This window comes from Medicago sativa, chromosome 5 (genome assembly GCF_051527215.1).
Source record: "Medicago sativa cultivar Bolivia chromosome 5, Bolivia_mono, whole genome shotgun sequence".
Classification (NCBI taxonomy): Eukaryota; Viridiplantae; Streptophyta; class Magnoliopsida; order Fabales; family Fabaceae; genus Medicago; species Medicago sativa.
In genome coordinates this window covers 49,766,421-49,791,886 of record NC_140753.1, presented here as the reverse complement: position 1 = coordinate 49,791,886, position 25,466 = coordinate 49,766,421, and the positions used below count along the sequence as shown (strand labels likewise).

Genomic DNA, 25,466 nt, shown 5'->3' with positions numbered 1-25,466 from the left:
TTTTTTTTTTACAATTCTTAGTTTATAAGACTCTTTTCACCTGTTTCGGTGAGTATGATTCGACTAGCAGAGACATTGTATTATGCAAGGTCGAAGTTTAAACTTTAAATTTCCTACATATTCATCTTAAGAGGTGAATTTTTGGTCACTAAACTATTCACTAAAACAAAACATTATTTCCACATGTTTTACAGGATGTGTTCTTATTTCAAAAAGCAAAAGAAACCAATAATTCTAAGTCTCCGTCTAAAGTTATACAAGTCTTCCATTTATAGTCAGCTATTTGCTTTGTGTAACTCGTGAACGTATAAACCAAAAACAATAAGCAACATTATTCCACACGTCAATTTAAATTTCTAGAAACTCATTTGCAAAGATCATCGTAGAAGAAACCACTAAAGTCTCCCCTTAAAGCTATCAAGTCTTCCATGTCATGTGTGTAGTCGTTATCTGCATCGTGTAATGAACGTTTAAACCAAAAACAATGAGCCTCATAATTCCACATGTCAATATAATTGCTAGATACTCATTTCCAGTAAATATTGTTTTATTTTTATGAATGATGTTAATACGTATTATAGACATTGTTTATAGCTTCAAAATGACGTAATTTTTTTTTATCCCAACTTGATATCTATAAATCAAGATATTATCATCAAAATAGTTGATCAGAGCAAAAAAAAAATCACATCTTAAATTTGTAGTAGATTTTTACAATGTTATAGGTTGAGTAGGGGTTTTATGACCTTCGAAAATGTTAGCAAGTGTCCTTCAGGCACTCTTTAAGTACCTTGCAAGAAAAGTTACACTAATTAATATTTCATCTGATCCTATTTATAAGATATATTTTAGTCAATAGAAGTTGATGTATTGGTCCAATATTTTAAACTAGTGTTTATTGATCAAAATTTCTCTTATAAATAAGATTGTATGAAGTAATTGCATTGATTTTGATGTTTTTTAATTTTTAATTTTATGATAAAAACCCGAGTATTTGACTTTTAAAAAACAATTTCTTAATTTAAAATTCTTAAAGAGTGTCGGAACCACTTAAAAGAAAATAACTTAGTTGAATTTTGTTTAAAACACTACTTGTTTTAAAAGCACCGTGTACCATAGGCTATTTTGATGCGTCTTTTCCTTTTTTTTTTGGTAAAGTGACAAAAGAAAAAGAAAAAAGAGAAAAAAACACTAAAAACAGCTAAAAACGCGTCTTTATTGAGTAAATTGTTTTTTTTTCTTTTCAAAGAAAATCGAGTAAATTATTGACCTTTTTGATAAAAATATAATGATTAAAAAACATAATGATTAATGTACTAGAAAAAAAACATAATGATTAAAAAATTATTTTAGTAATAAATTTGTTAGTGGGTGGGTATATTCCATACGTTCCTCATTATAAAATAATTGTTCATCAATTGCATATACATTCCATAGCCATCTTTTTTGCGTTACAACTTCTAAAACTCGAGTATAAGAAAAGCTTCGAAGTTTATTTTGTCATTTTTTTTTACATATGGGGTGGTTTGTGTTTCATTCCATGTGTTTGTTTCTTTTTGTTTTTCCTTCATGGGCTTCTTCATTGGTGCCGTTGTGCAACCATGATGATTCCTCTGCCTTGCTTAAATTCAAGAATTCCATCTTGCGGAAAAATGGAAAAATGGAATTCAACTCTTCCAACTTTTTTTATAGTTGTGATACAGACAATTCTTCTTCTTATCCAAGGACAAAATCATGGAAAAACGGTACGAATTGTTGCTTGTGGGATGGAGTGAGTTGTGACACAAAATCAGGCTACGTGATTGGCCTCGACCTTACTTGCGGGTCACTTCAAGGTAAACTTCATCCTAACAGCACTCTTTTCCATCTTCATCATCTTCAAAAACTCAACCTAGCTTTCAATGATTTTTCCATGTCTCAAATATCTTCTGCATTTAGTAATCTTATAGCTCTCACACATCTAAACTTATCTTCCTCCAGTTTTCATGGTGTTATTTCTTCCAAAATCTCCTGTTTGTCAAAACTAGTTTCTCTTGATCTTTCGCACTTAGACGAAACGGTATTTGAACAATCGACCTTTGAAAAGCTCATTAAAAATACAACTGACTTAAAGGAGCTTTCTCTTGATGTCATAGATATGTCTTCAATTAAACCAAGCACTCTGTCTTTGCTAGCAAATTATTCAGCCTCTCTGGTCTCCCTTAGTCTATATGATAACAAATTGCAAGGGAAGTTAGCAAGTAACATGCTCCAATTACCCAATCTTCAATTTCTTAAACTAGCTTCAAATTTTAATCTCAAAAGTGAACTTTCAAAATTTAATTGGAGCACTTCTCTCGTGCACTTGGATCTGTCGAACACTTCTTTGTCAGGAGTCATTCCTCCATTTTTGGGGAACATAACCCAACTAACTTCTTTGTATCTTCGATGGAACAACTTTAGAGGTGAGATCCCTGATTCATTTGGTAAGCTTGGCAAACTACAACTTTTACGTCTTTCTGACAACCAACTAGTAGGCCAATTGCCATCATCATTGTTTGGTCTAACTCAACTTGAATCATTAGCTTGTTCATCCAATAAATTGGTTGGCCCCATTCCAAATAAAATTAGCGGACTTCCAAATTTAAAATATTTATATTTGTCCAATAATTTACTGAATGGAACAATTCCACAGTGGTGTTATTCTTTGTCATCATTATCAGAGTTATATCTCGGTGGAAACCAACTTACTGGGTCAATTGGTGAATTCTCTGCTTATTCTTTGACACGTGTTGATCTGTCTTATAATAGGCTACATGGTAATATTCCAAACTCAATGTTTGATATGCAAAATCTGACTGGATTGTACCTATCATCAAATAACTTGAGTGTAGCTTTTCACAAATTTTCAAAGCTCCAAAATCTGCGGATTCTTTACCTATCTCAAATTAATCTTATCCCTTTTAGCTTACACAATGAAAGTAACTTCACCTTACCCAACCTTCGTTATTTAATTTTATCATCATGCAAACTCAATAGTTTCCCAAGCTTCCTCAATGAGTTAAAAACTCTTGTGTATTTAGATCTATCTTACAACCAAATCAATGGAAGGGTTCCAAGCTGGTTTAATAATGTGGGAAATGGAACTCTGTCTACTTTAGACCTTTCTCATAACCATCTTACATCAACTGGGAATCTCTCCCACATGAGCATTGGTTATATTGATCTAAGCTTTAACATGTTGGAAGGAGAAATTCCAGTTCCACCATTTGGCACTTATTTCTTTTCAATCTCAAACAACAAGTTGACTGGAGATTTATCTTCAAGAATTTGCAATGCAAGCTCCCTCGAGTTACTCGACCTGTCTCACAACAACTTGACTGGCAAGCTTCCACAGTGCCTTGGAACTTTCCAAAATCTTTCAGTTTTGGATCTACAAAAGAACAACCTTGTTGGAATCATACCCAAAATCTATTTTGAGATGAAAGTTTTAAAGACTATGAATTTGAATGGAAATCAATTGAATGGACCATTACCTCATGTTATTGCCAAATGCAAAAAACTGGAAGTTTTGGATCTTGGAGAAAATAACATAGAGGGCTCATTTCCTAGTTGGCTAGAGTCTCTTCCAGAGTTGCAAGTCCTTGTTTTACGTGCTAATAGGTTCAATGGTACCATCTCCGGTTTGGAAACTAACCATACATTTCCTAAGTTGAGGGTTTTTGATGTCTCCAACAATAATTTTAGCGGCACTTTGCCAACAACATACCTCAAAAATTTTAAAGGAATGGTGATGACTAATGTGAATGATGGCTTGCAATATATGAGTGGTTCAAATAGATATAGCTACTATGATTCTGTTGTAGTCACAATAAAAGGGTTCGATTTCAAGCTAGAGAGGATCTTGACTACTTTTACAACTCTTGATTTATCAAAGAATAAATTTGAAGGAGAGATTCCAACTATTATTGGACAGCTGAAGTCACTCAAAGGACTTAACCTTTCATGTAATAAAATCACTGGTCCTATTCCACAATCCTTTGTTGGCTTGGAAAATCTAGAATGGTTGGACCTCTCCTCAAACAAACTCACAGGTGAGATTCCTGAGGCATTGACCAATCTTAACTCTCTTTCTGTATTGAACCTTTCACTGAACCAGCTCGAGGGAGTCATACCAAGTGGGAAGCAGTTCAATACATTTATGAATGATTCCTATAAGGGAAATCCAGGGCTATGTGGGTTACCTTTGTCAAAACCATGTCACAAGGTTGAAGAACAACCAAGAGATTCAAGTTCATTTGAGCATGAAGAAGAATTTTTATTTGGATGGAAAGCTGTGGCTATTGGATATGCTAGTGGAATGGTATTTGGAATACTATTGGGTTACATTGTATTCTTAATTGGAAAACCACAATGGCTAATTTGGTTTGTTGAAGATATTGCTTGTCTAATACACATGAAGAGGAAGAGGAAGAGCCAAAAGTTTCGCGCAAATAAAAGAGAATAGAATTTGTGTTTTAGTGTCAGTTCAATGAATAGAATTTGTATTTTTAATTTCAAATAATTTGAATCTTTCTTAATAATATTTTCTGTTTTATTAAATAATAAGTGTCAGTTCAATGAAAAGAATTTGAATTTGTAATTTCTCTTTTAAGTTTGGAAGTCTTAAAATCCATTATCCGAGTTTGGAAGAGGGTCCAAATACAAAATATGAAATTTAAAAGTATGCATAATGGTTGTTAGAAATCTCAGGATTTGGTTCCTGCTGTACAGCAGTGACAGCCGCCGAGTCAAGGTCAGTATAAGTGCAATATTGACGCAGCCTTCTCGGATCAATTCATCCGGACAGGTATTGGTATATGCTTGCGCGATGATGCCGGAACTTTGGTTTTGGCGAAGATGTTGCAGTTTGATTTAGTTTATCCTGTCGCAGTGGGAGAATCCTTGGGCCTTTTTCATGCTCTTCAGTGGATGAATGACATGCAGTCTTACAATATCGATTTCGAGCTTGATTCCAAGATCATGAATGATGCTTTCCACTCAAGCAAAACCGACATTACGAAATTTCGATACATTATTGCAGCGTGTCAGTCTTTGTTTTCCACTTCTTTCACAAACTCTAGGATTGAGTTCATTAGACAACAAACGAATGCGGTAGCTCATGCTCTTGCAACAGAGGCCGCATCCTTAACTAGTCCCACTATTTATTATATATCCCAAGTTGTATTGACAGTCTTATTATCGATGAAAAGCTATAAGCAACATTCCTTCAAAAAAGATATTTGCATCATACACTAGACCAAATATCAAAGAGTTAGTTTGCTCAATATTTTTGCAACAAGACTAGAATAAGATAACCTAGAAATATATACTACGAAATCAACTTTCTATCTTCATGATTGCCTAAAGAAATCAGCTTACTAGATATCCCTTTTTCTAATGTAGATGACAAATTAGAGGAAATAAGCTCAACAAAACATGTCCTGCAAGTAATGTGTGGCATTGGAAAAATAGGGAATAAAGAGAAAGCAGAAGGAAAGATTTTATTGGAATATACTCAAAAAATTGAGGCTTGCCTAAGCACTATTTTGGAGGAATGGATTAACAAGATGAATGCATTCTGTTTTTTGAATAAGTGTCATAGTTAATAACTTTTGATCAAATTAAATGAAAAAGATAGTATGATTGGGGTACTGGTATGTAGAACTTGTCTATCAGAGAGTAGAGTAGTTACATTCCCCTTTCTCTTCATTGATGATTGTACATTCAAGTTTGTATCTGAGTTACTTACTAGCATAATTGCATTAGTTAGTGGCAATGTTATTCTGTTCTATTGGGTTGGTTAGATCAGATGTTGAAGCTTGTATTTATATATAAGAGATGTATCAGCTTGAATCAATTAATGTAATGATATTGTTATTTTCTCTCTATTTGTTGTCAACTTTGTGAAGGATTTAACAAAATAGTCATAGATGCAAATTATAGCTAAGAGATATAACTCTGCTATTGACAGGTGAGTAACATAAGAGATGTATGGGTTCTCTTTGCAACTTTCAAGGCACCCTCAAACGTTCCTATTTCTCCTCATTATAAAACAACTCCATTCTCTTCTATACTTGCATTTGTTATGGCTTTTGCATGTGTCCTTGCCAAAGATAATGTAGTGTTCACTGAGATTGCCAGATTGCTGGCTAACCATTTCATGAAATTACCCTAAAACTGATCTCTAGCAACTACACGTTTCGTGACCGACCATTGAAGAAACATGGAAAAGTGAAGAAATTTTAACCGTTGAAGACCAAAATCAAATTAGCAACACCCTTCTACAAGTCCCTCATTTATATTACTATGTAGATATGAAGTCAATTGAAACATTCAAATGTCAATATATAAAGGTAATAAAAGTAAATTTATTCATGATGAAGATTATGATTCCAATATAAGTTGCATTGCAAAAGTTGATATAAAATCACATACACATCATCTTAATGAAACTCCACTCTTACTAAAGGATTGTATGCAATTGGAATTTTTTAACAGTTTGCTATGAATCAAACTCACCTAATCAGTTAAGATTTAAGAGAGTTCAATAAAAGGAAAAAGATAAAATGATCCATTTTTTAATCGGAATTTCCTTAACCAAACAATAAATGATTATAGCATTTTTATCGTAAAAACTAAATTCAATAAGCAGACAGTATACATTTATCCACTGAAAATGCTTAGAAGGTTTCTGATCAATTGATTCGAAATAATGGGAGTCAAAATCAAGAACCATCTTAGCACTTAGCATTAAGAGTATTTACAATGGAAAATGCTTTGAAGGTTCTTAAACTTCAAAACTGATTCTAAGTGGTCCAGTAGGGCTCATAAAAAAAGGAATTAAGCAATTTTAATTATTTTTTAAAAAGCAAACCCAAGTGAATAACTGATTTAAAAAAAAAATAGCAAAATGATCTTTGCAAATGTGTGCAACATTACACATTACCCATCACGCAAGCAAACACACTTTAAATATTTTAGAAATAGTCAATCATCTATAAAATTGAATTTCATGTTAATGGTAATAGGAATGATGCATTAAGAATGATGTTAAATTAAGATTTCATCGTACTCATTTGCAGAAACAAACTCATGCCCCTATAGGTTATATCCTAGCCTCTTTTTTGGTACTTCAATCCAGAAAATAAGAAATTAATGTATGAAAACCGAACAACTGTTCTTGGGCACAAGGAAATATATGTACTCCTCTCTCCTTATTTCAAAAACAAAATGTACTCCTCTCGAGGTATTCTTTCATGGTCACAAGACTAAATCAGTAATGTTTTGACACACACACATAAAAAGATTCTCCTCAAAATATTCAATTATTTTTTTTATCAATTTCCTCCTTTTTATTAAAAAAATACTTCTTTATATGTGTGTGACCTAACACTATTTCTTTGGTCATGTGACCATATTAGAATTTCTCACTCCTCTGTCCTAAAGACAATTGATCTGTCTAGTAAAGTTCAGAGAGATATCGTGGTGGTTCCCTCGAAACTACGGTTGTTGTTACGGTACTGGTTCATGATGCTTTTATGCTTTTTATAATAATAATTTCTTTAATAAGGTACGGTTGTTGATCTGTCCTTGAAGCTTGAAGGAAGACTAGCAAAGTCAAGTTTGGCTTTAATTTCTTTGGCAGAAAAGAAATGCTACTAAGTGCCGTGTTGTTTTGGGTTTAAAAATAAAATATACTAGAAGTTTTAATTATGTGTGTGCATAAAAGTTTTTCAAAAATAATTGTTTTCAAGAATTTTGAGTAAAAAAAATGAAATAACTATTTTGATTAACTTAAAAAAATAATAAAACAGACAGAGGAAAACTTAATTTCTAGTGTCTTTGTATCTCTAACCATGTAAATGAAAAGCTATTTTAACGTGCATAGCTTCTTCTTTTTTTGTTTTTTAATTGGATGCTTTTTCATCTATAATTTCTGTTTTTAATAAAAATTTAAAGAATAATTTTCAAATGGGTTCTTAATATGAGAGTGAGACCTCCTAATTACTCTATTTTTTTTCAAAAGAACCTCCTAATCACTAACGTATTGAATGGACCATTACCTCATGTTATTGCCAAATGCAAAAAACTGGAAGTTTTGGATCTTGGAGAAAATAAGATAGAGGGCTCATTTCCTAGTTGGCTAGAGTCTCTTCCAGAGTTGCAAGTCCTTGTTGTTTTACGTGCTAATAGGTTCAATGGTACCATCTCCGGTTTGGAAACTAACCACACATTTCCTAAGTTGAGGGTTTTTGATGTATCTAACAATAATTTTAGCGGAACTTTGCCAAGAGCATACATCAAAAACTTTGAAGGAATGGTGATGACTAATGTGAATGATGGCTTGCAATATATGAGTGATTCAAATGGAAATAGCGACTATGATTCTGTAGTGGTCACAATAAAAGGGTTTGATTTAGAGCTAGAGAGGATTTTGACTACTTTCACAACTCTTGATTTGTCAAATAATCAATTTGAAGAAGAGATTCCAACAATCATTGGAGAGTTGAAGTCACTCAAAGGACTTAACCTTTCATATAATAAACTCATTGGTCCTATTCCACGATCCTTTGGTGGCTTAGAAAATCTAGAATGGTTAGACCTCTCCTCGAACAAGCTCACAGGTGAGATTCCTCAGGCATTGACCAATCTTAACTTTCTTTCCAAATTGAACCTCTCACTAAACCAGCTGGAGGGGATCATACCAAGTGGGAAGCAGTTCAATACATTTATGAATGATTCCTATAAGGGAAATCCAGGGCTATGTGGGCTGCCTTTGTCAAATCCATGTCACGAGGATGAAGAACAACCAAGAGATTCAAGTTCTTCTGAGCATGAAGAAGAATTTTTATTTGGATGGAGAGCTGTGGCTATTGGATATGCTAGTGGAATGGTATTTGGAATACTGTTGGGTTACATTGTATTCTTAATTGAAAAACCACAATGGGTAATTTGGTTTGTTGAAGACATTGCCAGTCTAATACAGAGGAAGAGGAAGAGGAGGAGCCAAAAGTTTCGCGCTAATAAAAGAGGATAGAGTCTGTCTTTTAGTGTCAGTTCAATTTGAATTTGTAACTTCAAAATAATATAGTTCCAATCTTAACTAGTTGTAAAATGGCTACCACTATTATTAATAATAATTTCTCTTTTATCAAATAATAAGTGTCAGTTCAATGAAAAGAATTTGAATTTGTAATTTCTTTTTAAGTTTGGAAGTCTTAAAATCCATTATCTAAGTATGGAATAGGTTCCAAATTGAAATTATGAAATTTAAAGTATACATACTATCAAAGAGTCAGTTTGATCAACCTTTTCTTTTATTACAGATCAATCTTGTTGCAATCAGATTGAAAAAAGATAACCTAGAAATATATACTACGAAATCAACTTTCTATCTTCATGATTGCCTAATGAAATCAGATTTCTATCTTCATGTTTGCCTATCTGTCTTTAAGTGAAAAATTTATATACGAACTTCAGTTGCAAAGTCTACAGCTATTGAATCAAACAATAGCTAACCAATATAACTTGTTTGATAAATCAATTAACCAAGAATGAAGACACACACTTTGGGAGCATGCATACACAAAAATGATTTAGAAAGAAGGAAAAACAAATCTTGTTACCAATGGCTTAAAAACCTATGAATGAATCAGTTAAATGCTCAGGAGTTTGGATTAAATATGAAGCAATAAAGATCATGAATCTAAGGTCCCTGGTTTAGAAGATTCACTGCTTACTAGTGTTGGATTGGGAGGCCGTGGTGCATCATTCCTACCGTGAAGCTAATTAAAGTGTGGATGCTTTAGCAAATTATCGTTACTCTATGGGTTTCAGTGGTACTTTTACGAGGTTTGTCCACCTTGACTTAGTCATTTATTAGTTGTTGATGTAATGAGGATCTCTACTCTCTTAGTTTCTATGTAACTTTCTTTGCATGGGCTTAGGCACAATTTTCGCACAATTACTTTCACAAAACCTGATGAGCAATTTTCGCACAATTTTTGTCAATGGCTTCAATTTCATTGCAACCCCTACAACCATCCTCTCCCTACACCAAAATGATCCAAGTCACTTTCAACTTCCCAAGGACTGGAACACACTGAATTCTGCAAGATTGCAGGTTCATCCTAGTTAACCTATGATCTTGAGATAATAAATGGTAGGAATTCAATACAAGTAGAAGACTGTATACATTTATCCTCTGAAAATGCTTAGAAGGTTCTTAAACTTGAAAACTGATTCTTAGAGAATATCACTATGTCTCTACATTCTTGCAAAATCACCAATAGAAACCGTAGAGACTAATGTTTTTTGTTACATGCCATTGTTCTAAAAATATCCTTACATTTTCTCCAAAAAAAATATCCTTACATTAATTCTAATAGCAAAATTTGTAGTACATTGAATAATTGATTTTAAAAAAATAGCAAAATGATCTTTGCAAATGTGTGCAACATTTCACATTACCCATCACGCAAGCAAACACACTATAAATATTTTAGAAATAGTCAATCATCTATCTGTAAATTAAATCGAATTTCATGTTAAAGGCAATAGGAATGATGCATTAAGAATGATGTTAAATTAAGATTTCATCGTACTCATTTGCATAAACCAACTCATGCCCCTATAGGTTATAGCCTAGCCTCTTTTTTGGTACTTCAATCCAGAAAGTAAGAAATTAATGTATGAAAACCTAACAACTGTTCTTGGGCACAAGGAAGTATATGTACTCCTCTCTCCTTATTTCAAAAACAAAATGTACTCCTCTCGAGGTATTCTTCCATGGACACAAGACTAAATCAATAATGTTTTGCCACACACACATAAAAAGATTCTCCTCAAAATATTCAATCATTTTTTTTTATCAATTTCCTCCTTTTTATTAAAAAATACTTCTTTATGTGTGTATGACCAAACACTATTTCTTAAGTCCTGTGACCATATTAGAATTTCTCACTCCTCTGTCCTAAAGACAATTGATCTGTCCGGTAAAGATCAGAGAAATATCGTGGTGGTTCCCTCGAAACTACGGTTGTTGTTACGGTACTGGTTCGTGATGCTTTTATGCTTTTTATAATAATAATTTCTTTAATAAGGTACGGTTGTTTTTTTAAATAATAGTTTCTTTAATAATGATGCTTTTATGCATTTTATGCTTTTATGCTTTTTATGCTTTTTATCTGTCCTTGAAGCTTGAAGGAAGACTAGCAAAGTCAAGTTTGGCTTTAATTTCTTTGGCAGAAAAGAGCTCGACGCGTTGCGGTCTTTCCTCAACAAGACATGAAATGCTACCAAGTGCCGTGTTGTTTTGGATTTAAAAATAAAATATACTAGAAGTTTTAATTATGTGTGTGCATAAAAGTTTTTCAAAAGTAATTGTTTTAAAGAATTTTGAGTAAAAAAATGAAATAACTATTTTGATTAACTTAAAAAAATAATAGAACAGACAGAGGAAAACATAATTTATAGTGTCTTTGTATCTCTAACCATGTAAATGAAAAGCTATTTTAACGTGCATAGCTTCTTCTTTTTTTGTTTTTTAATTGGATGCTTTTTCATCTATAATTTCTGTTTTTAATAAAAATTTAAAGAATAATTTTCAAATGGGTTCTTAATATGAGAGTGAGACCTCCTAATCACTCTATTTTTTTTAAAAGAACCTCCTAATCACTAACGTATTCATTGTTGCTTTTTGCTTTATATTCTTTCTTTTATCTTTTTGAAATCAACCAAACAAAATGTACAAAAAAAGAGACTAAATTCTCAAAGTTTGTTTTTTTTTTTAAAAGAACCTCCTAATCACTAATGTATTCATTGTTGCTTTTTGCTTTATATTCTTTCTTTTATCTTTTTGAAATCAACCAAACAAAATGTACAAAAAAAGAGACTAAATTCTCAAAGTTTGTTTTTTCCAAGTACTAAAAGTGGCTTTTAATTCCTCTTAGTTACTAATTTGGTTCTTCACTCTATGTCTTTTTAGAAAACATAGTGATGACTTTTTTTAACTCATATTACCAACGAAGTTTACTTATTGTATACTCCCTCCGGTCACTATTATAAGCAAAACTCCACTTTTTAGATGCATTCAATAATTAATGTATCTAGTCTATAATAAAGACTAGATACATTAGTTATCCAATGTATCTAAAAAGTGGAGTTTTGCTTATAATAGTGACCGGAGGGAGTATTATGTTAAAAAAATTTACAATTTTCGGTATTTATGACCAAGTATATATCTTGAGAATGTTAGGAAAAAAAATACAATTAGTTTTTTTTTTTTTACAATTCTCAGTTTATAAGACTCTTTTCACTTGTTTCTGTGAGTATGATTCAACTAGTATAGACATTGTATTATGCAAGGTCGAAGTTTAAACTTTAAATTTCCTACATATTCATCTGAAGAGGTGAAATTTTGGAAACTAAACTATTCACTATAACAAAACATTATTTCCACATGTTTTATAGAATGTGTTCTTATTTCAAAAAGCAAGAGAATCCAATAATTCTAAGTCTCCGTCTAAAGTTATACAAGTCTTCCATTTATAGTCAGCTATTTGCTTTGTGTAACTCGTGAACGTATAAACCAAAAACAATAAGCAACATTATTCCACATGTCAATTTAAATTTCTAGAAACTCATTTGCAAATATCATCGTAGAAGAAACCACTAAAGTCTCCCCTTAAAGCTATCAAGTCTTCCATGTCATGTGTGTAGTCTTTATCTGCGTCGTATAATGAACTTTTAAACCAAAAACAATTAGCCTCATGATTCCACATGTCAATATAATTGCTAGAAATTCATTTCCAATAAATATTGTTTTATTTTTATGAATGATGTTAATAAGGATTATAGACATATTGTTTATAGCTTCAAAATGACGTAATTTTTTTATCCCAACTTGATATCTATAAATCAAGATATTATCATCAAAATAGTTGATCGGAGCAAAAAGTTGGAATTTTTTAATGAAACTCCACTCTTACTAAAGGATTGTATGCAATTGGAATTTTTTAACAGTTTGCTAGGAATCAAATTCACCTAATCAGTTAAGATTTAAGAGAGTTCAATAAAAGGAAAAAGATAAAATGATGATTGCAACCCCTATAGCCATCCTCTCCCTAGATACCAAAATGATGATTTTTTATCCTCCCAAGGATTGGCACATATTGAATTCTGCAAGATGATTTCAGGTTCATCCCGGTTAACCTATGATATTGAGATAATAAATGGTAAGAAGAATTCAATACATACAAGTAAGCAGACAGTATACATTTATCCACTGAAAGTGCTTAGAAGGTTCTTAAACTTGAAAACTGATTCTTAGAGAATAACACTATTGGAGCAAGTAGGCAGTCACATATTCAAACCATTTTGATATAAACAACCAATTCTAAACAATAAAATGCAATATGCTTACATTTGAGAATAAAGATGTAAGAAAACTGTCAGATTACTTCTTGGACCTATTTCAACTTCTAACCAGAATTGCATCATTAGAGTATAAAAATTATTAAATCATTGAACTTAAAGTGGTACAGTAGGGCTCATAAAAAAGGAATTAAGCAATGGTAATTATTTTTAAAAAGCAAACCCAAGTGAATCACCACAAACCCAAACAAAGTTTGTAAAGAATTGTATCATTACAAAATAGTTACAGTATGCAGACAATATACACAAGTAAGCATAAACTCATCCATGTCTAATCCTAACTACAAGTGATACACCGCCCCGCCCCCCGTAAATCTAACCATTTGGAGCATGCAACAATGTCCAGACTGACTTTCTTTCTTGTTGTCAAAACGCCATCTCTGTTTCTTCTTTCACTATGTCTCTACATTCTTGCAAAATCACCAACAGAAACCGTAGAGACTAATGTTTTTTGTTACTTGCCATTGTTCTAAAAATATCCTTACATTTTCTCCACAAAAAATATCCATACATTAATTCGAATAATTACTAGTAGCAATGTTTAGCAGCCAAAAAAAAGTGAGCGTTTGCACGAAAAGAAGAAAAAAAACACCAATAGAAGTGATAAAAATTTGTAGTACATTGCATAATTGATTTTAAAAAAAATTGCAAAATGATCTTTGCAAATTTGTGCAACATTACACATTACCAATCACGCAAGCAAACACACTGTAAATATTTTAGAAATAGTCAATCATCTATCTGTAAAATCGAATTTCATGTTAATGGCGATAGGAATGATGCATTAAGAATGATGTTAAATTAAGATTTCATCGTACTCATTTGCATAAACCAACTCATGCCCCTATAGGTTATAGCCTAGCCTCTTTTTGGTACTCCCTCCGGTCTCAAATGTAAGCAACATTTTACTTTTTAGATTCATTTAATAAATGATGTATGTAGTCCATATTATAGATCACATACATCATTTATTGAATGAACCTAAAAAGTAAAAAGTTGTTTACATTTGAGACCAGAGGGAGTACTTCAATCCAGAAAGTAAGAAATTAATGTATGAAAACCTAACAACTGTTCTTGGGCGCAAGGAAGTATATGTACTCCTCTCTCCTTATTTCAAAAACAAAATGTACTCCTCTCGAGGTATTCTTACATGGTCACAAGACTAAATCAATAATGTTTTGACACACACATAAAAAGATTCTCCTCAAAATATTCAATCATTTTTTTTATCAATTTCCTCATTTTTATTACAAAAATACTTATTTATGTGTGTGACCAAACACTATTTCTTTGGTCCTGTGACCATATTAGAATTTCTCACTCCTCTATCCTAAAGGCAATTGATCTGTCCGGTAAAGGTCAGAGAAATATCGTGGTGGTTCCCTCGAAACTATGGTTGTTGTTACGGTACTGGTTCATGATGCTTTTATGCTTTTTATAATAATAATTTCTTTAAAAAGCTACGGTTGTTGATCTGTCCATGAAGCTTGAAGGAAGACTAGCAAAGTCAAGTTTGGCTTTAATTTCTTTGGTAGAAAAGAGCTCGACGCGTTGCGGTCTTTCCTCAACAAGACATGAAATGCTACGACGTGCCGTGTTGTTTTGGATTTAAAAATAAAATATACTAGAAGTTTTAATTATGTGTGTGCATAAAAGTTTTTCAAAAATAATTGTTTTAAAGAATTTTGAGTAAAAAAATGAAATAACTATTTTGATTAACTTAAAAAATAATAGAACAGACAGAGGAAAACATAATTTATAGTGTCTTTGTTTCTCTAACCATGTAAATGAAAAGCTATTTTAACGTCCATAGCTTCTTCTTTTTTTATTTTTTAATTGGATGCTTTTTCATCTATAATTTCTGTTTTTAATAAAAATTTAAAGAATAATTTTCAAATGGGTTCTTAATATGAGAGTGAGACCTCCTAATTACTCTATTTTTTTTAAAAGAACCTCCTAATCACTAACGTATTCATTGTTGCTTTTTGCTTTATATTCTTTCTTTTATCTTTTTGAAATCAACCAAACAAAATGTACAGAAAAAAGAGACTAAAGTCTCAAAGTTTGTTTTTTCCAAGTACTAAAAGTGGCTTTTAATTCCTCTTAGTTACTAATTTGGTTCTTCACTCTATGTCTTTTTAGAAAACATAGTGATGACTTTTTTTTAACTCATTACCAACGAAGTTTACTTATTGTATATTATTTTTTTTTTGAACAAATCAAAATGAGATACTCCCCACACAAGGTGTGCAAGGAGAAACAGTATGTTAAAAAAAAATACAATTTTCAGTATTTATGACCAAGTATATATCTTGAGAATGTTAGGAAAAAAAATACAATTAGTTTTTTTTACAATTCTTAGTTTATAAGACTCTTTTCACTTGTTTCCGTGAGTATGATTCAACTAGCAGAGACATTGTATTATGCAAGGTCGAAGTTTAAACTTTAAATTTCCTACATATTCTTCTGAATTTTTGGTCACTAAACTATTCACTAAAACAAAACATTATTTCCACAAGTTTTATAGGATGTGTTCTTATTTCAAAAAGCAAAAGAAACCAATAATTCTAAGTCTCCGTCTAAAGTTATACAAGTCTTCCATTTATAGTCAGCTATTTGCTTTGTGTAACTCGTGAACGTATAAACCAAAAACAATAAGCAACATTATTCCACATGTCAATTTAAATTTCTAGAAACTCATTTGCAAAGATCATCGTAGAAGAAACCACTAAAGTCTCCCCCTTAAAGCTATCAAGTCTTCCATGTCATGTGTGTAGTCATTATCTGCGTCGTGTAATGAACATTTAAACCAAAAACAATGAGCCTCATAATTCCACATGTCAATATAATTGCTAGAAACTCATTTCCAGTAAATATTGTTTTATTTTTATGAATGATGTTAATACGTATTATATAGCTTCAAAATGACGTAATTTTTTTTTATCCCAACTTGATATCTATAAATCAAGATATTATCATCAAAATAGTTGATCGTAGCAGAAAAAAAAAATCTCATCTTAAATTTGTAGTAGATTTTTAGAATGTTATAGGTTGAGTATGGGTTTTATGACCTTTCGAAAATGTTAACAAGTGTTTTTCATACACTCTTTAACGACCTTGCATGAAAAGTTACACTAATTAATATTTCATCTAATCCTATTTAGAAGATATATTTTGGTCAATAAAAATTGATGTATTGGTCCAATATTTTAAACTAGTGTTTATTGATCAAAATTTCTCTTATAAATAAGATTGAATGAAGTAATTGCATTGATTTTTATTTTTTTTATTTTTTAATTTTATGATAAGAACCCGACTATTTGACTTTTTAAAAAATACTCCATCCGTCCCATATTATAAACAAAAAAAAAAATCACACTTATTAAGAAAACTAAAACATAGTAGTTTGTAACATAGTTTTTTGTGTTATCTTTGAAATAAGTTTTATAGGAAGATGTAAAAACAATTTTCATTGGTAGTTGATTATAGAGAAAATGAAAAAGAGAGCAAATTGAATGCACTCTACATTTAATTTTCCTTTGGAAAAGATAATTTTTTTGAAAAAACATAATTAAATATGATAAAAGTTAGTCTTTTTTTCTTATAATTTGGAACAAAGAAAATGAGTTTTTTTTTATTATAATTTAGGACGGAGGGAGTAATTTCTTAATTTAAATTTTTTAAAGAGTGTCAGAAACCATTTTAAAGAAAACATTTCTTATAATTTGGAATAAAGAAAATGAGTTTTTTTTATTATAATTTAGGACGGAGGGAGTAATTTCTTAATTTAAATTTTTTAAAGAGTGTCAGAAACCATTTTAAAGAAAACAACTTAGTTGAATTTTGTATAAAACATTGTACCATAGGCTATTTTGACATGTCTTTTCAATTGCTAGAGTCCAATTCTCAAAAGAGTAATGATATTTTGACATCCATTTGATAAAAATTGAGTAAAACATTTTGAATAAAACATTTGAGTAAATTGTTTTTTTTCCCTTTTCAAAGAAACATTGAGTAAATTGTTGACCTTTTTGCTAAAAATATAATGATTAAAAAACATAATGATTCTTTCAAAAAAAAACATAATGATTTATGTACCAGGAAAAAAAAAACATAATGATTAAAAAAGGAATTTTTTCGCAATAAATTTGTTAGTGGTACATTCCATATGTTCCTCATTATAAGCAAATATTCTTTCATCAATTGCATAGCAATCTTTTTTGTGTTACAACTTCTAAAACTAAAGTATAAGAAAAGCTTAAAAGTTTGTTCTGTAAAATATTATTTTACGTACATATGGGGTGGTTTGTGTTTCATTCCATGTGTTTGATGCTTTTTGTTTTTCCTTCATCGGTTTCTTCATTGGTGCCGTTGTGCAACCATGATGATTCCTCTGCCTTGCTTGAATTCAAGAATTCCGTCTTGCGGAAAAATGGAATTCAACTCTTCCGACTTTTTTGATAGTTGTGCTACAGACAATTCTTCTTCTTATCCAAGGACAAAATCATGGAAAAACGGTACGAATTGTTGCTTGTGGGATGGAGTGAGTTGTGACACAAAATCAGGCTACGTGATTGGCCTCGACCTTGCTTGTGGATCACTTCAAGGTAAACTTCATCCTAATAGCACTCTCTTCCATCTTCATCATCTTCAAAAACTCAACCTAGCTTTCAATGATTTTTCCATGTCTCAAATATCTTCTGCATTTAGTAATCTTAAATCTCTCACGCATCTAAACTTATCTTCGTCAAGATTTCAAGGTGTCATTTCTTCCAAAATCTCCCGTTTATCAAAATTAGTTTCGCTTGATCTTTCGGGGTTAGACGAAACGATATTTGAACAATCGACCTTTGAAAATCTCATTAAAAATACAACTGACTTAGAGGAGCTTTCTCTTGATTACATAGATATGTCTTCAATTAAACCAAGCACTCTGTCTTTGTTAGTAAATTATTCAGCCTCTCTGGTCTCCCTTAGTCTAGATAATAACAAATTGCAAGGGAAGTTAGCAAGTAACATGCTCCAATTACCCAATCTTCAATTTCTTAAACTAGCTTCGAATTTTAATCTCAAAAGTGAACTTTCAAAAGTTAATTGGAGCACTTCTCTAGTGCACTTGGATCTGTCGAACACTTCTTTGTCAGGAGTCATTCCTCCATTTTTGGGGAACATAACCCAACTAACTTCTTTGTATCTTCGATGGAACAACTTTAGAGGTGAGATCCCTGATTCACTTGGTAAGCTTAGCAAACTACAAGTTTTATATCTTTTTAGAAACCAACTTGTAGGCCAATTGCCATCGTCATTGTTTGGTTTAACTCAACTTGAATATTTAGCTTGTTCATCCAATAAATTGGTTGGCCCCATTCCAAATAAAATTAGCGGACTTCCAAATTTAAAATATTTAAGTTTGCACAGTAATTTACTAAATGGAACAATTCCACAGTGGTGTTATTCTTTGTCATCATTATCAGTGTTATATCTCTATGGAAACCAGCTTACTGGGTCAATTGGTGAATTCTCTGCTTATTCTTTGACAGATGTTGATCTGTCTCAAAATAGGCTACATGGTAATATTCCAAATTCAATGTTTGATATGAAAAATCTGGAAGTATTGCTCCTATCATCAAATAACTTAAGTGGTGATTTTCAGAAATTTTCAAAGCTCCAAAATCTAACATGGCTTGACCTTTCACAAACTAATCTTGTCTCTTTTAACTTACACAATGAAAGTGACTTCACCTTACCCAACCTTAATGAATTAGGTTTATCATCATGCAATCTCAATAGTTTCCCAAGCTTCCTCAATGAGTTAAAAACTCTTCAGTATTTAAATCTATCTTACAACCAAATCAATGGAAGGGTTCCAAGCTGGTTTAATAATTTGGGAAATGGAACTTTGTCTTCTTTAGATCTAAGCTTTAACATGTTGGAAGGAGAAATTCCAGTTCCACCATTTGGCATGTATTTCTTTTCAATCTCAAACAACAAGTTGACTGGAGACTTATCTTCAAGAATTTGCAATGCAAGATCCCTCAAGATACTCAACCTGTCTCACAACAACTTCACTGGAAAGCTACCACAGTGCCTTGGAACTTTCCAAAATCTTTCAGTTTTAGATCTACAAAAGAACAACCTTGTTGGAATCATTTCAACTTCTTGGACCTATTTCAGTTTTAGATCCCTTTTTTTTTTTTTTTTGGTGTAAGCAAACAGTCAGATTACTTCTTGGACCTATTTCAACTTCTTAAAAAATTGCATAATTAGAGTATAAAAATTGTTAAATCGTTGAACTTAAAGTGGTACAGTAGGGCTCATAAAAAAGGAATTAAGCAATTCTAATTATTTTTGAAAAAGCAAAGCAAATTTTACTACCCATAAAAAACCCAAGCACGGAACATGCATATTTTATTACCCATCACGAGTGAATCACCACAAACCCAAGCAATGTTTGTAAAGAATGGTATCATTACATAATAGTTACAGTATGCAGACAGTATACACAAGTAAGCATAAATTCATCCATGTCTAATCCTAACTACAAGTGAAACACCCCCCTCTCGAATTGAACTATTTAGATCATTTCTGAGAACAACTCAGCCACAATTGAGAAATTATATGCAATTCCAATTATTTCGGGTTTGCTACTGACAAGAAGCGACTGTACTACTGTGATAGGACGGCCAAATATACCATTTTAGCATCCCAACAGCACCGGAAACCTTGCCCTCCCTGACCACACTAATCATTCATTCCTCACAAATTTCTCAAGCCAGGGCATGCAATAGGATTCTTACACAATTGAGTAATTTGATAGTTAAAATCTTTTGATTTTGTTTTCAACCATGAGAAATGCTAGGAACACTCACTCTCCTATTGGGTGAAATCTACGTGGGTCTCACCACTTTATGTGAGACTCATTCCAAAGTGCGGTGCCCACATGAATTTCATCCAATAAGAAAGTTAGTTTTAGAGAGTGTTAAAAAGAAAGTATCCATAGCACTCCTCTTTCAACCATTTCCACGGTGTTGTTTTTATGTCCTCCGCAGCTCGAATTTAATTGCACCATTAAAGATGGTCAAAGGAGGGTAGTGAAAGTTTGTAAAATCAAATCATAATAAGATGTTATTATAAAAACAAGCAAACACATTTTATTATAAAAATATGGCAATTTAAATAACTAATACTTGTCCAAAAGATACCCTGAAGCTTCTCCATTGTTTAATTGCCCAAAAACACATGTCACTCTTCTACAATATCATATTCGGTACAGCCTAGATTTTCTTTATATCCAATATACTACAACAAATGTCATCTTGAAAGCAAATTAAATCCAGAACCATTAGCCCCAATACACTATTGTTCAGAACCCATCATATGATAAATAAGGTATGATTCCCTAACATTGGAGCTTGTCTCATCCCATATGACACAGAGCAATACAGACAAGATTACATAACAAACAGTAGCTTCCCAAAATCTTAGAATTAGATTTAACAGATCAGTGCATCATCCTACAAAACCATTTTGCATATTCAACAAATTGCTATTCGCTAGCAATTATAGTGTAAGAGTGCATATAGGAAGCACATCAATCGACATATAAAGTTTGAAATTTTATAACAAGAAGATCATTCTAACTTCTAAGAACAGGAATCAGATACATGATGAGAATATGTAATGTTGCAATTTGCCTAAGCCAGTGGAATATGGTTAAAATAGCAATGTCAGCAAAATTGATTAATTATTTTTCCCTCTTTCTTAAGAAAGGAGTTCTCATCCTCTGAAATCATTGCAGTCTATTCCCAACCTGGTGGCTTTACTTTGTAATCCCTCCTCAATTTTCTTTTGGACAACTACCTCTCCTATTTTAAGCTCTTGGTTTAGGCAAAAGAACTTGCATGTTTGTCACTAAAGATTTTAACAGTCAAAGGACCATTTTAACCTATGACACACATGCTAAACCTGTCAACAAACTACTTTCTCATAGGAATGGTTTTTCATCTCTTACACACCCCTCACACAAGATTCCATTAGGCTTTAAGCATAGACAATGCATAGAACTACTAACCTGAGCTACAATTCAGCTTTATTTAGAAGAATGAGATGGCAAGCATCCAAAAACTATTACAAGGAGGAGCATGAACCGTTGATGGTTTTATATCTAATGTTTGCAAATGATGTATGTTCAATAGCAACAAAGAGTTGTGCTGCAGTCGATACACTGAGCTAACTATTGAGTGGCATACATGCAAGATTTATACTGTTGACGCCTGAACTATACTATATGTGTTCACATTAGATAAAATAATAATCTGGGACTAGCAGAATACTGGATATCTCGACCTTCAATCAAACTATAAGAAACCAAATGACATGATTGACCATTCAATTTTGCTTTTCCTTAGGAATAGCATCTTATTTGTCTCATCAAAACAGCGCGACTTTATTTTATCCTAAATAAATAATAGGTCTACAACCACAATTTGTATTGCAACATCTAGACTTTTGATGTCTTCGCAATCGTAATACAGGCTGCATCAGCACCTTTTGACCGTGATTCTCTGGGATACCAAATATCGCAACATGTATACAACACTAAGATCGGTATTGTGTGTTAAATGATAGGATCCATATAACATCTCAATCAACAATAAGAAACACATTTATGGCCTTACATATGATGTTTTTCCATCTCTCTGTATAAGACACTCAAAATGTATACCATGCCCACAAGATAAGACAGAGATAGCTCTTAATGTATTAAACAGATACTGCAAACGGAATAAAATGAAACGTCTCAATAAGAATCAGATAGATTTCTTTCAAAAAAGTTCAGACTAAACAGTTGGATTTGGTTTCACCTCAAATAAAACTGGGCAATCAGATAGAATTCTACACATTGAATAGCAACATCCTAAAACATTGACAGATATATAGCGATCACTTAGCTGCGGGGACAATACTCAAATAATTTAGAAATTTTTTTTAACTAAGTGGTTATAAGCATAAGCTTTTATCGTATTAGTGCTTATGTATAAACAACTTGAACAGTGATATTTACTCAACAAAAATACTATGTAAATAATTAAATATTATTATGCAGCTCAAAAATACCTGAAGCATTAGAGATTCTCCACTAAGGCTGTAACAATGTAATTCTTGAAGAATCTTGAATCATTCTTCACACAAAGTTTCTTCAGTCTCGTTCATTCCAGAATTCCAATTAATCATCATTGTTTCATCCATGGCCTTAGCATCCACCACAAACTCACACCAACTAACCCTCCTTCAACCAACTAGTTATCTGCATAACATAACTACTTTCACAAAGCCTGTTGAACAATGAATATTTGTTATGCAAGTTTTGTGAATGCCTTCAATTTGATTGCATTATCCTTTCCTTATGGCAATCCTCTAGCTTGATACCAGAATCATGCAAATCCCTTTCATCAGATAGTATGATCTTATGAAATAGCATAACCCTCTTCTCCGTTAACTTCCCCCTCTTATTCCGTTAACCAAATAGCATTAGAGATTATCTCCTAAATAAATAGGAGTTGAGTTGAGTTAAGTTGAGTTACGGGGAGGGAGGGAGAGCTCTGAATAAATTATGATTAGGGATTTTAATCTTAGAATAAATAAATAGGAGTTGAGTTGGGTTTGTGAGTAACAGAGAATCACTGAGGATGAATCATAGACGATGTATACTGTGTTCTTCTAGAGTTCCCCTCTCTATCTCGCCAATTTTGTTTGTTTCATTCCCTTTGCGGCCTATTTTTTTATTTTTTAAAATATTAAATTAAACTAAAACAACATTTTTTTGACAAAATTTGAACCATAATTTTTAAAAACTAAATTATCAACGGCAGTTGTTTTATTTGATAGTTGTTATAGAGTAACTATATAATTTAATTTATATGAACGACAATTTAGCTTATGTACTTTGTTATTTTCTTAAGAACTCATAATTCAATTTACTACATTAACCGTTTTTTGCCCGTGCGTTGCACGGGGCAAATACTAGTGATTAATATGTGCAGTCGAGAAAAAGGTATTCGTTTAACACGAATTTTTTTTTTTTTTGTGATATATGTTGAACTTAAATACAATTTTGATCAAACTACAGTCATCCACTTCAAAACACATTGTGTGGATCATGTGTATATTTGTGTGCGTGTATATTTGTGTGCGTAAGTGTTAGATTAGTTAACTGTTGTGATTCTCTTCTCTTTAGAGGTAAGAGAATTTGTACAAGACTTTCAAATAACTTGTCTAATTCTTCAAAAAAAAAAATAACTTGTCTAATTGATGAAGACCTCCGATCACAAAAATATAAACAAAACTAATCACTTTTACACTCTTTAATACTACTATTCCTAATATACCCCTTTTTAATTCAAGTGTGGTTTTCAACATAAGTGCACAACTCTTTAAATGAATTGTGAATCAAACATGGACATCAAAAAGTGAATTTTCAAATGTTAGTGGCATTGCGTGTGGCTTACTCATGTGACAAAAATCACATTGAACTGAACACTTGTTGCATGGTGTATTTTAGCTACTAAAACATTTGATCATTTTACTAAGTATTTTTATGTTCATTGAGTCTCAATGTTGTATTGAGTAATGATATTTTGACATCCATTTGATGACAACTTTGTTGACAATCTTGTTTTTCTCACTTCTTATTGGTCAAAAACAATGGAGAGAGAAAAAGGAAGAGAGAGGATAACAACATCATGTGAGTATGAGAGAGAAAGTTGTCCAAAAGTTGTCAAAAAGTGGTTGTCAAAATATCATTTCTCATGTTGTATTAGTAAACTGTTATCAAAGCGAGAAAAGTCGCTTTCTTTGTTGAGACACTTGTGTCACACCTAGTAAACATCCATGCCTTGAAAACTCTAGATGTCTGTTAGACAAGTTACTTGAAAGCCGGTACAAATTATCTTCCTTCTAAAGATGTCATATTATTTTATCTTTATGTAAATGAAGAAACAATAATTGTACGGCAGGCAAGATAAAAATACTTAAAAATTTCTTGAAATTGTTTAAAAATACTAAAATGAATCGATGATTCCAATAGAATGAGCTTAAATTAAGGTTTTGTTTTAATGTTGCATATTCACACGTGAGGAGAAACCAAAAGTTTGTAATAAATATAACTCTAAATGAGGTTGTACAGTGAAGTTGGTGTGTCAATTTAACTTATGTTTTATTTTACACAAAATCTAGAAAATAACTACACTTAACTGTATTTCTTAATTACGGTGAAAATTGTTTTTATTTTCTTATATTCGTGATCGGATGGTGTGTGCTATCTATATCTAAACCATTATACAATGACTATCAAAACAAATGTTGGATCTATCAACAACGCAGCGGAGCTCAAAAACGCTATAAACAAGGGGCTCACCCTAGGTATAACACATCTTAATCTTAATTTGGCCATTTTTGGATTTTTGGTTTTTGTTTTTTGTGATGAATGTTTTTATCTTTGTATAATGGCAATCCAACATTCTATTTTTATCCAATTAAAGACCATAAATTTTTTATTCCTATAGTTCATACCCTTTTGAAATTGAGTTAGAAATTTTAAGTACTTGATTATCTTTTTAGGAAAAATATTTGATTATTTTATCATATGTTATTTTTGTAATTTAATATTAAGAAAATGTTAATCAATGTTCCTGGGCACTGTTTAAGGGCTTCAATGATAAATTTTTAAAGAAAATTGTGTAATCGATGTATTGGAAATTGAAATATTTGTCTTTCTTAAAAAAAAATTCTTATTTTAAAATCTATAAAAAGTGTCTCAGAGGTACTCGTCAACAAGACCCTTAATATTGTTATCTCCATAGTTGTTAAGACTTGAATACATGATTTTATTTGAGTGATTTAGAGTTGGATGATTTCTATAGTCTTTGTTCTCATTTAAATAATATGTTTTAGGCAGAATGATAATGAATGTCTTTAGTACATTGATTAAAATACTAAACACAAGTCAGTTT

At 31.7% G+C, this 25,466-nt stretch overlaps 3 protein-coding genes across 3 annotated transcripts; all 3 read left to right on the top strand.

Annotated features, from left to right (window-relative positions):
• The first annotated feature begins 1,428 nt into the window (after positions 1 to 1,428).
• On the top strand, positions 1,429 to 4,621 carry LOC146922691 (receptor-like protein 6). Its single transcript, XM_085715491.1, has one exon. The coding sequence runs from the start codon at positions 1,517 to 1,519 to the stop codon at positions 4,484 to 4,486; it is 2,970 nt and encodes a 989-aa protein (XP_085571617.1). The 5' UTR covers positions 1,429 to 1,516; the 3' UTR covers positions 4,487 to 4,621.
• A 3,384-nt stretch (positions 4,622 to 8,005) lies between these two features.
• On the top strand, positions 8,006 to 9,180 carry LOC146922690 (receptor-like protein 18). Its single transcript, XM_085711598.1, has one exon. The coding sequence runs from the start codon at positions 8,006 to 8,008 to the stop codon at positions 9,056 to 9,058; it is 1,053 nt and encodes a 350-aa protein (XP_085567724.1). The 3' UTR covers positions 9,059 to 9,180.
• An 8,487-nt stretch (positions 9,181 to 17,667) lies between these two features.
• Positions 17,668 to 19,663, top strand: LOC146922689 (uncharacterized). The gene has a single exon (XM_085711597.1). It carries the CDS (start codon positions 17,837 to 17,839, stop codon positions 19,661 to 19,663), a length of 1,827 nt encoding a protein of 608 aa, XP_085567723.1. The 5' UTR covers positions 17,668 to 17,836.
• The last annotated feature ends 5,803 nt before the right edge of the window (positions 19,664 to 25,466 follow it).

Coding starts and splice junctions, on each gene's coding strand:
- LOC146922689 (XM_085711597.1), top strand. CDS start 17,837: ATGATGATTCCTCTGCCTTGCTTGAATTCAAGAATTCCGTCTTGCGGA.
- LOC146922690 (XM_085711598.1), top strand. CDS start 8,006: ATGAGAGTGAGACCTCCTAATTACTCTATTTTTTTTCAAAAGAACCTC.
- LOC146922691 (XM_085715491.1), top strand. CDS start 1,517: ATGGGGTGGTTTGTGTTTCATTCCATGTGTTTGTTTCTTTTTGTTTTT.